The sequence below is a fragment of the Mastigoproctus giganteus genome, chromosome 11, assembly GCF_048544385.1.
Source record: "Mastigoproctus giganteus isolate SK-2022 chromosome 11, ASM4854438v1, whole genome shotgun sequence".
In the NCBI taxonomy this organism is placed as follows: Eukaryota; Metazoa; Arthropoda; class Arachnida; order Uropygi; family Thelyphonidae; genus Mastigoproctus; species Mastigoproctus giganteus.
Genome location: NC_143585.1, coordinates 125081870 through 125094521, shown reverse-complemented (window position 1 = coordinate 125094521; position 12652 = coordinate 125081870). Strand labels below are relative to the sequence as shown.

General features: G+C 35.1%; 1 protein-coding gene across 1 annotated transcript in view; it reads left to right on the top strand.

Moving 5' to 3' along the window:
* Positions 1–12652, top strand: part of Rrp5 (Ribosomal RNA Processing 5) — a 615569-nt gene that overhangs the window by 343621 nt on the left and 259296 nt on the right. The window contains exon 20 of the mRNA XM_090384558.1: positions 2351–2573. Within this exon, the coding sequence (XP_090240684.1) occupies positions 2351–2573 (223 nt within the window). The remainder of the gene's footprint in view (positions 1–2350; positions 2574–12652) is intronic.

Genomic DNA, 12652 nt, shown 5'->3' with positions numbered 1-12652 from the left:
CCAAATTCGGAGGAAGTGGAAAGAGCAGGGAATGACCACCGCATATTCACGGAGCAATATGGCCTTAGTTGCTAATGCTCCAAAAAATAATAAAACAAACTACAACATTCCGTTTATCACCATAATTCCTAGGTACTGGGTAATGGATTCAAATTCACCTGCAAAAAATCATTTGTGCATATTTTTTTATAAGCATAATCTTCTACCTGAAACTGAATTGAGGCTCAGTCAAAATGCGCAGAATTCTTGAGACTTCTTGATAAAAAAAAATTGTGCAAAGGGCACGAGAGGTTTGAATGACCTTCTTGCACTCTTTTCTACTTCAAATGAACATACGGTAGACCCTCGATTTTCCGGAATAGATGATAAAAAAACAAATCCCGGATGATCGATTTCCTGGTTAATCCAAAAATACAGAAGTCTCTCTTACATATGTAAGAGATACTTTCCAAGACTTCTTACTTCGTCGAGTTTTACGTAACTCAGGAATGACTAGTAACATATTGCAACTACTGTATATTATTATTGACAAATCTGAATTTAGCATGATACTTGTTAATGTTTGACCATTGTTTGGACCACATCCTTATTTTATTATTTTAATTTTATGATGCAAATCGATCGCTTTCCTTTTGTTGGTAGATTTACTTGTAGCTGCACTCTCTTACTTGTAGTCTGCACCATGATAACGGTCAATGAAATTTTCTGTAAAGAACTTCACAGGGTTAAGGCGAAAATTCACTATTATCACCCCACGCGAGCTTACACTTTACTAAAGCACATTTTGGAGGTCATGACCATAAAACAATAAAAACAATTTGAACTTTCTGGTTTATTGGGCTTTTCAGTTAGTGCATTTAATTATAAACGGTAGTAAACTCGATAGTATTGCATTCGTGAAAATACCAATAGCTGGAATTCTGTGTGTTTTTTTCGTTATTGTGGTGAAATGTGTGTCCCATTCACTGGAATCTTCAGTCATATATAAAAAAAGAACATAAATAATTTGTAAGAATCTTCTCCTCTTCTTTCCTATTTTTTGCTTGTTACTCCGTATCTTAGTGTGCAATTTGTGCGTGCCGTTAATGATTGCTTATTTTATTTATTTATTTTTATTTTTTTTTTGTTGTTTTAAATTTTACAATCCTAAAAAAAAAAATTGAGTGAAAAAAAATTTACGTAAATCCGTAGTTGCGTAAGTCAGAGACTTGCTGTATCGAAAAATGTTCAGCAATCTACGTAAAAAATATAGTGACAGATAAAAAAAACTTACCACGCACTACTCGCGTTTCCAATATGATGCTTCCCTTTATTTTTTGCGATGTCGATTTTAAACCCAATAGCTTCCTTTTATTTTTAATGATGTTGCATATGGTTTGGTTACCAGCATTATAATGGTTCTTTAAAGATTTAACGGATGCACCGTTTTCAAACTTTTGAATAATTTCAAGTTTTTGTTTAATTTGAAAGCACAACTCTTGTGTTTGCCCATCATTTTCGCAATTTCTAAACAAAAAAACTTATAGTTACTATTAAAAAAAATTCCGACATTCCTGACAAATAAAGAAACAAAATTTGTCCATTTGCTGTATGACTGAACACAACAATTGACGTGACACGCTAAATCAAACTAAACATTTGGGTTTTTTTTTTTTTTTTTTTTTTTTTTTGAGCGGTAGGTGTGAAGACGGGGTTACAAGATAATAGGTACACTAATCTTCCAATGACGACTTGTAACGCCAGTTCTTGTTGCTTATTTACGTTTTTCAAAATATCTGTTTATACCTATTCTAGTTATTACGTGAATTTTATGATTTCTGGTTGATTTTTTTTTTTTTTAATTTGGAACCTTGAAGTGTCCCGGTTAATCCGATCCCAGTAAATCGAGAGTCTGCTGTACTTTATATTCTCTACTATGCATTTGTGTGGTCTAAATTAGTTAAGTGGTAAGTAGTAAGTGTTTAGTGGATGTTTTACCCCACTGCCCTTTTTTAATATGTATTTAAATATAAAAGTGGTAATAGCATTTGTTTTAATTTTAATGTGCAAATTCTTCCCAAAATTATTAAAAATTTGCGAAAAATCAAATTTTCTTTTGTAATTTTTGAAGAAACACCCTGACATTATGGAAACAAATGGAGGTTATTTTTGAAATTAGCATTAGAAAGTGATTCAGAAACACCATTTTCTGCAGACACTTCAGTGCGAATTTTTTTCTAAATGAAATTTTTGTTAACATTGGTGTGAAATTTTTGTTAACACTGTTTTAATTTTCAGTTAGTAATTTTTAAAATAATGAATTAGTAAATGTCTTTTAATTGATTTATTTATTAATATTTGTGTGTATTAGGTTATGGCTGATGCTAGGATAATTGTCCCTTCAGAAGTTGGATTTTCCATGCATCAATCAGTTATGGCAAAGATAATTGAGAAGGAAGATGAGAGGAAAAAATTAGAATTCTCAGTCAAGTTGTCTGACGTATACTTTGGGGAGCTGGAACCAAGTCTGGATCTATTACAGAATTATATGGCAGACTGGGAGAGAATTTTACTTTATTATATTAAGAAGGAAGGTGAGGTGAAAGTTTTTGGGATTATTAAGAATTCTTTTCATTATTAAAGTTCAATGCATTAACACTTTACTGTTATGTTTTTTTTTTTTTCATGAAGCAGAAGAGGTATGTTGATCAGAATATTTATAAATTTTGTGTAACAGTAAAATAGAATGCTTAGAATGGTTATGGAAGATTGATTTCTTCCATAAATAAATTTGGTTCAAATTGTGTTACATTCAAGAAAATCTGTATGCATCTCTTGAGTATTACTAGCCACCAGTAAATATTTTTTACAGTTGGCTGGCTATACCTGGGGAGCTGGGTTGAGGGAAGCTATCATTGAAATTTGCTGCAGTGGAACAGTGAATTAATAGAATCACCCTTAACAGCCAAATGTTCACAGCATATCCAGAACAGAAGTATGGTAGTTAACAGATTTCCTTCTAAATGTTTGTGTATAAACATATTAGATCCCATTCACTTACTTTCATTGCCAATATAATGATATCTATTCACTTTAAGCTGCAGGAAGCCTTTTTGATCACTTGAAGTGTGAAATTGTATAAAAAAAATTTGTGTGTATGTATGTATGTATATATATTATCTTATTTACGTAATTGTTGTAATATGCTGAGTTGTGTAATGAATAAACAAAGTAATAATAACTACCTGTTTAGTTCCCACACTCACTTACCATAATCCTCATGAATCATTATCACAACACATGTTCATCCACTTCTTTAATAAAATTTAAATAGCCTTCATTTTATGAAGAACACTGTTCAATTATTGGCACATTCATACTGAGAAAATGTCATCATTAATTATAATAATTAAGGAACAAATAATATTTCTGTCAGAATTGACTCTAAACCTAATAAAATAAACTCATGCCAAATCAGGGCAGAAATGAAAAAAAAAAAAAATTATGAAACTTCTTTCTGTTTTACAAATTACATAATTTACATTTTACTGTATAGCACTAACAACATCAGCAGAAGTGATTAAGTGAAACAGTTACTGTTCTACATGAAGGTGCATGGTTCCTCTAGTCAAAATAGATGAAGGAATGTGTTATTCTTCTGTTTCTATGATGACAAAGCAGTCGACATCATTATACGTAGCTTGTATTATCTTCATTTCTATTTATACAACTGGAACAACTAATCAAGCACAGGACTAAGAAAAATTATTAACTGCAAAAAGCAAAATATTAATCAGTTTATTAAAAGTAATATGTGCTTTGAATATGCAGCAAACAGTTCCATTAAAATAATCAAGTCTCTTCAAAAAAATCTAATGAAAAGGGGTACCTGCAGTTATCACATGTGTTAATAGCACTTATTCAGTTGTCTGACTGGCAAGTTGGTAACAGCTTCAGTTCTGAAATGAGCCTGACCATTTTCTACAGATAGGCATAAATAGGAAACAGATGTTTAAGTTACCTTTGATGCTGGGTCACTTGTTAACTTTATTAATATTAATAGTAGTGACACTGTTATTAATCAGATATGGATTCATTCATTTTACAAAATATTTCATCGTGGTTATATAGAATTGAATGTCAGGCAGGGTATGAGAGAGACTGAGACTATTGCAACATTTGATTGTAACTGGTTGCAAGGTTAAGTGTTGCAACTTTCCCTTCACAGCCAAAAGGCCATGGGTTTAGTTAATAGTTCCACTTGGTCTGCTTCACAGCTGAGATCTTTCACTGAGCTGATTTTTTGCTCAGATCTCCTATCCTCCTCTTTCAGAAAAAAGCAGTTCATCACCTTCTACTCTGCTGTTAATTGCCATCAGCTATTACAGCTACTATTTCTGCATATATTGGTACCTGCTAAAACATTTACCAATTGAAGAAGGATGGATGCTTGACTTTGACATGATGCCCCTATGTGTTTTTTTTTTTTTTTTTTTTTTAATTTTTTTTTTTCTGTTTTTTGTGTTTCATCTGTACTGCAGTGATAACAAGAGAAACTATAAAATTTTTGGATAGTATCTGTACTGACTTCATTTGCATAAATATATGTGTGTGTCTGTTTAATAGTCATAATTTAATCACAAGATTATTTAGTCAACAACTGGGAATGATATTCATTACACCATTATTAAGAATATGTTGTGGTCTGTTGATATAATGTTTAATGACACAAAGGCTACTTAAGACTAAATTGCTTGTGTAATAGTTTATTTAATATAATATATATTTAATATATTATAGCTATTTAATTATAGGCCGATGTGCTTCTAGGCCAATATACTTCAAATATATTAGGAATTCTTCTATGTTTGCATGATTTCTATTATATTGGATAGAATCTGAGCTTCATTCAATCTGCCAATTGACTGGAAGATGTCAGAGCAGATGGATGAGTAAAGAGGACAATCTACCAGAAAGTGATGGACCGTGAGTTGTGTGACAGGATGTGCACTTGGGTGGATTTTCTTCGAATAATAAAAACAGATATGTAAGGTGAGTTGCTCAATTCTCAGTCTTGTCATTACCACTTCTCATCTGTTCCATCTGAACCTAGAGAACCACAACTTTGGATCTTATTTTATATGGTAAAGTTTGTTGGTGGTATTACTTTGTCAGATCTATAACCAGTTATGGGAACATGCCTTGTAAATTATAGGTTCATAATCCATATAAGGAACCTGATGTTGTTGTAAGAGTGTGGGAATAGATTGTTTAGTGGCAAGTAGTAGTAGTAGTAGTGGCATGTGATGCAAGAAAGCATGTGTATGAGCTTATGCAGCATCAGCCAAAAAAAAAAAAAAATCACACCATTCCCCCAAATGCCAGTCCAGTTCCTCCTTAAATTTATTCAACCTATCAACTTCCACAACGACAGATGGAAGTTTGTTCCAGCAATTAACCACCCGCTGGCTAAAGGCAAATTTCCGCACATCTATTCTACATCTGTCTTTTCTTAATTTGAATTTATGCCCCCTTAGGTTCGTAATCTGAACAAGTGGAAGGATCCCATCAGAATTCAGCATGCTCAACCCATTCAAGGCCTCATACACCTCATGGTCAGCACTCTCATTTCCTGGAATTCCAGAATGTGCTGGGATCCAACAAAATGTTACTGATTGATTGGTTTACTCGCTGCAAGAGAGTAACTGATAGTGAACGGTTTTCAGTGTAGGATGAGGGGAAGAGAAATTTTGCTTTATGGCAAAGACTGCACTGAGAGTGTCATTAGAGCACATAAAATGGAAAATTCAACAATCTGGTCAACTGCTACCTTTATAGCATACCTTCAGCAGTAAAGATACTGCATTCAGCTGGTAATGAATGCAGTAACCGTGAAAGACTACCACAGCACCTACAGCATTGTCAGTTTTTGATCAGTCTGTGTATATTGTACAAGCATTGGAGTTCAGGGTAGTGTGAGCTGTGTGCAACTGTCCGATATTAAATGAAGATAAAACATTCTTCCCCCATTGGTGAAAGTAGTCATCATGAGAAGCGGGTACATGAAACCAGTGTGGAAGAGGGAGAGTTGTATCCTCAGAAATTTTACTTATATTAATATTCCAAGTTTGAAGAATTTCTCTTAGTCTGAGTGCTGCAGGTTGGTTTTCATTTGGCTTACTATCATAAAAAGAATCCCAACAGTTATTATATAGATACTCAAAACAAGGATGTGATCTTAGCTGCATAGTGAGATGGCAATTTTCTTCATAGGTGCAATGGAGGATCATATTCTTTGATGTAAAGGCTTTGGACTGGAGAAGTCCCGAAAGTTCCCAAAGACTGTCCCCAGAGCACTGTGCTACATGAAGTTTAGCCATTCTAATGTGCTTCTCCTAGCTGAGCCGTATACAGAAAACCAAAATCTAAGCATGAACAGATCAGAGACTTGTAGAGGTCACGTAAGGAGTACCGATCAGCTCCCCATGACATGTGCTTGTAAATTTAACTTGCTATCTAATATCAGGCCCTGAAATCTGATGCTGTTCACTAGCAGTATTGAACTATTGTTTAGCCGTAGTTTAGGATGGGGTGGAGAGCACATCACTTATAAAAGTGAGTGGTGGTAGATTTCTGTTCTGCTAGCCGATATCCATTGTGTGAGGCCCAGGAGGGCCACATTGTGTCTTTCTAATGGTTAATATGAAATACTGACTTTATTCAAAATAGCTATTATATTTTATGATATATTCCTATGCAGTTTAGGAAGGTAGCATCAATCTAAGAATCTGCAATAATGTTAGTGATGATGGTGCATTAGCAAATGATTTAGTAGTAGTATGGAGGCATCTTATGCAAGAAAATAAGCGTATGAGCTTATGTAGCATCAGCCAAAAGAAAAAAATAAATAAATTTCACACATCCATTTCCTCTAAAAGTTTGTCCAGTTTCTTCTTGAATTTATTTAAGCTATCAACTTTCACAACAGATGGAAGTTTGTTCCAGCAATTAACCACCTGCTGGCTAAATGCAAATTTCCACACATCTATTCTACAAATGTCTTTGCTCAATTTGAATTTATGCCTCCTCAGGTTCAGAACCTGAGCTAGCAGAAGAATCCCATCAGAATTCAGCATACTCTACCAATTCAAGGCCTTACACACCTCAATCAGATCACTCAGGTGCCTAGTGTCCATATGCTGTAATTTGCAGAACTTAAGCCTTCTTGGTAAGAGGACTCCATCATTCCCTCACCAATCTTGTTTCCCTTCTATGTACAGGTTCAAGCAACTTTACATCCTTCCTAAAACGAGGCCACTAGACCTGTACGCAGTGCACAAGGCATGGCCGGACCATTGCCTTATACAAAAGGATAATCACCTCCTTTTCCCCACTAGCAAATTTCCTGAATATCATTGACAATACTCCATGACCTCTGGCAGCCTGCCTGCATTGATCATAAAACTTCATATCTGACTGCACAATTACTCCAAGGTCTTTTTCATTTTCTACCACCCTAATTGTAGTACTACACAGTTGGTACGTTTCTCTGGAGTTACTTCTACCCATATGCAGAACGTTGCATTTGTCAATGTTAAACTTCAGTGTCACTTCTCAGCTGATCTACCCAAATTTTATAGATTCTGTTGCACAGTGCCATTACTGTCATTAACAAACCTGCCAACCATTGTATCATCTGCAAACTTCAACCTTAAGCCTGATATACCTTCGTCAATGTCACTGATAAATATACAAACAACAGTGGGCCCACAACATGATATACCACGTATTTATACCACACAGGTGCATGTATACCACACAGGTATATATGCACCTGTTCCTATTCTTAGCTTCCCTAACACAGTCCTTGTATTTACTTGTTCTGCAATGACTCCCAGCAGTCTCTGAGATCCCCTGCACCTTGTTTTCCAGGCTGCTGCTCATTCCAATAGAAGCAGTGCAAGAATCGGTTTCACCTCTGCCAGTGGCTACCAGTTGTTAATCTATTAGTCTGTGTATCCCCCCCAAGCTAGTAGTTTTCTGACCCACCTAACACTGCCTCGATAGCATCAGCAAATATTCTTGCACCCTTTCTATTTAAGTGTGCCCAATCCCTGTACAAGCAGTCTCTCCTGTTAACAAGCACAGACCAGGCTGAGAAAAATTCTACCCCTTGAGCCTCTCAGAATCTCTCCAGAATTGATCGACAAGGCTCTCATCATATACTCCCTCCTATAGTGTCCGGGCAGAATTGCAGATACTTTCAAATTCAACCCTAACTCATGGCTTTTTTTTTAAAAAATTGACCTGTACTTGTCAAGTAATTCCACTGGTCTCCTACTCTTAATATCATTAGTGCCAATGTGTACAACAATATCTTTTTTGCCCTTAAAAGATATCTGTTCTACAACGTCATCAACCTTTGCCCCTGGCAGACATACCCTGGTCCTGTTCCACCTATCCTTTTTGCACAATGTTTCCTGTTTCCCTGACAATAGAGTTACTGACAACAACTAGTTCCTGTGGGACCAGCGCATTCTGTCTTGGGGTTGCTGCTGTGTTGCGTGATGATCAAGTGCAAGCTCTGTCATTGATGTGGGTAGCTGAGAGCTTGATGGGCCCTCAATTTAAATCCTTTGAGGGCATCCACCCTGTCCTTCAAGCTCTCATATAGGCCCATAACAATGCTGAGATGGCGCTTGATTTCCTCACACTCCTTACATCATGCACATACAAAGACATTCCCTTGGCAATATCATCTCCTGTTCCTGACTGCTCCAAAAACATCAAGTAAGAACATTTTCAAAAGGCTGTGATTCAGAGGACAACTTCACCCCCTCAATTCTCCCCTGAGCCACAGCACTCCCATTATCTTTAGCCTTTTGCTTTGCTGCTCTGGTCTGAATCATGATTTCGATTCCATTTCAATACAAAAATATAATCCTAAAGTTATATCCCATTGCAGTTATAACACTATATATATATATATATATATATATATATATATATATATATATATATATATATATTCTGTATCGAGTATTATCTCCGAGTTAAGTTATATAACTTTCGTATCTCCTATCAAGTTATATGTATTAATTTATAATGTTATGTTTTTTAAAATCTAAGTCGTTATATGTATTTAGTTAAAAAAGTACAATTTAATTAACAATGAATGTTAATAAGATTCATAAATGTTACTGAATAATTGATAATACTATACTATACTAAGCTAATAGATTTCTAATACAGCACTACATGTTTTGCTATCTAGTTTTACTTTTAACCTTACGCTATCTAGTTCGGGATATACATTGTATCGTATAACAATGGCAGCAAGTTACAAATGGTAAATCTAGCATTGAAGTCTTTGCTTTTCTATGCATAGCTGTAGCCATGATAGCTGTATAACTTGTATAGCTGTATAACTTCAATGTATAACATCTTATACATTGAAGCTTGTGCATTCATATAGATATCAGTGATTTGCTGTATGTCATTTTATATGTAAATTTAAAATATTTTTTACATTCTAATCACATAACAGAGTATTTTCTACTCAAGTACAAAATAGGGAATCCATTTAACTTTTTACATTATATTTAATGGTTTGGAAGACTGTTGATGATGCAGATCAAAAAATAAGAAAAGGCAAAGGATTTTGTAAAGGTGATTATAGTAGTCTCAGACAGTTTTTAAATTCTGTGCAGTGGGAACAAATGTTTATGTTATCAGCAATAAATTATAAATGGAAACCATTAACAAAGGTAGTAGGTTTTTCATACCCACTAAGAGATACTGTTTGGAACTTAGACATCATTTGATGTCAGATCAACAAATGAGACTGATGGTAGAGAATAAAAATGCATGGAATGCATATAAATTATCAGTTGATATAGAAGCCTACAGTAGATATAAACTAGTCTGAAATCAAGTCACTAAGGAGCTTAGGAAATAGCATCTCTACTTGGAATATCATGTGATAGTTAGCAAACCTTTTTTTTTTTTTTTTTTTTTTTTTTTCAGTTAAAAATATTTTTCCTTCCTTAATTTAGTAGGAAGTGCATGTGTAATCATCATCATCATCAGCCATTTTCAATCCACTGCAGGATGAAGGCCTCTCCAGGAACTTTCCAGTTCCTTCTGTTTTGAGCACTGGCCATCCATTTACTACCCAAAAACTCATGAATTTCATCTATCCATCTCTGCCTTTGTCTTCCAGGTTTTCTTCTAGCTCCTCTTGGGTACAATTCTGTTATTTTCTTTGTCCATCTGTCATCATGTCTTCGAGCTGTGTCCTGTCCAAGACCATTTTAGTTCTTTAGTTTTGATAAGAATGTCCTTTACTTGAGTTTGCTGCCTAATCCATGTGTTTCTCTTCTTATCTAACAGTCTGATTCCCAAAATAATTCGTTCCATTCTTCGCCGTGTAGTTCTCAGCTTCTCTTCCATTCTTTTGGTGCATGCCCAAGTTTCACTTCCATAAGTCATGGTGGGGAGTATACATTGATTCATTATTTTACGTTTCAGACAAACTGGGATATTGCTCTTCAGTATGTGACTATATTTCCTGAATGTTATCCATCCAAAATTCATTCTTCTCTTGACTTCCAGCCATTTATCATTATTACAGCTAATAACTTGTCCCAGATAAGTATATGACTCCACCTTTTCAATTACTGCTCCTTCAATCATTATTTCCCTTTCCGTGGCATACTTGTTTTAGCCATATTCATCTTTAGTCCAAAATCCTTACTAACTGTGCATAACTGATTAAGATTTTCCTCTAATTCTTTGGGATTGTGGCTTCTGACCACAATGTCATCTGCGAATCGTAAACGGTTTAGGTACTCTCTGTTCACATTGACTCCTTTCTGCGACCAGTCTAATCTTCTGAAAGCTTCCTCAAGGGCAGCAGTAAATAGCTTCAGAGATATTGTGTCTCCTTGTCGAACTCCTTTCTTGATTTTAAATTTGCTACTGTCTTTGTCTAGTCTAATAAAGGAGGTAGCACTCTCATATATTTTCTTCAAAATCATAATATGTGGGGTATCTATGCCTTGTCTTTCTAGTGCCCGAAACATTGCCTTATGCTGTATGGAGTCAAATGCCTTTTCATAATCCACAAATGCCAGGTATAATTGTGTTTTATATTCATTTGCTTTCTCCATTAGCTGTGATATTACGTGAAGGTGATCCATAGTTGAGAATCCTGCCCTAAAGCCAGCTTGCTCTCTCGGTTGATTCTCAACAAGTATTCTTTCTACTCTGTTAGTAATGACCCTTGTGAACAACTTGCAGATGTGGAATAACAAGCAATTGGTCTATAATTTCCAATTTCTGATTTATCTCCTTTCTTATGCAGCAAAACATTGATTGCATTATTCCACTCCTTAGGAATCACACCTTTTCTAATGCATTTTGTGAAGAGTCTTGCCAGTTTTTGTGTCATGTCTCTTCTCCCAATTTTAATAACTCTACAGTAACTTCATCTTCCCCCAGCGCTTTCTGATTCTTCATTTTCTTCAATGCATGTTCTACTTCATCAGGAAGGATAGCGGGTATGTCGTATGTGTTACTAATTTGCGATCCATCTTCCACAGTGCTGGCATCATTCCCTAGCTCCTTCTATAATTCTCTATAGTAGTCGTCTGATATTTGAATTATGCCTTCTCAGCTATTTATAAGTAACGGCATCACTATTCTTCAGTTTCAGTATCATTTGTCTTTCTGTATTACTGCTCATGGCTGCTGATTTAAATCCTTTGTTTTCTCTTAATGCTTGTTCTACTTTTCTTGCGTTAAATCTTCTTATGTCCTTTCTGAGTCTCTTTCTAATGGCTTTGCATAACTCAGTATACTCAATTTTCTCCTTATCAGTGTTTATCTTGCTCTTCATTTGTCATCTTTGGTTCATCATGACAAGTGTTTCTTGACTAATTTTTTCTTCTTTGGATTTCTGTTTCCCTATAGGTTTCTTGGGCTTTATCACTTTCAGAAAGTTGTAATATTCCTCGTCGATATCTTGGTCCTCAGCAGTCTGCAGAAGCTCAAACTTGTTTTTAAGTTCCAGTACATACTGCTTTTTCTCCTCCTCTGTTATCTCAAAGACCTTTGTATTATTTACTCGAGTCAGTTTTTTCCTTTCCTTTCCTACATCTATATCAAGTGTACATCTTACCATTCTGTGATCACTTCCAACATTTACCTTATTCAGGACGGTAACATCATTCACAATATATCTTCTGTTAGTGAGGATGAAGTCGATTTCATTAGTTGTTAATCCATTTGGACTCTTCCATGTCCACTTTCTGTTCACCCTTTTCTTGAAAAAAGTGTTCATTACTGACAGTCCTTGAGATTCTGCAAATTCCACAAGTCTTTCACCTCTTTTATTTCTTTCACCAATTCCAAAATTTCCTATAGTTCCTCTTTCTGCACTGTTTTGCCTTTTTCCAACCTTAGCATTGAAGTCCCCCATTATAATAGTGTAGTGGGTTTTCTGCTCATCTAGAAGACTCTCAATTTCGGTGTACATTTCTTCAACCTCTTCATCATCATGGCTCGATGTTGGTGCATAAATCATTATAATCTTTAGCTTATACCTCTTAGAAATCTTGAGTATTAGTCTTGACACCCTTGGTGATGTACTTTTGAATTCCAAAATGTTGTT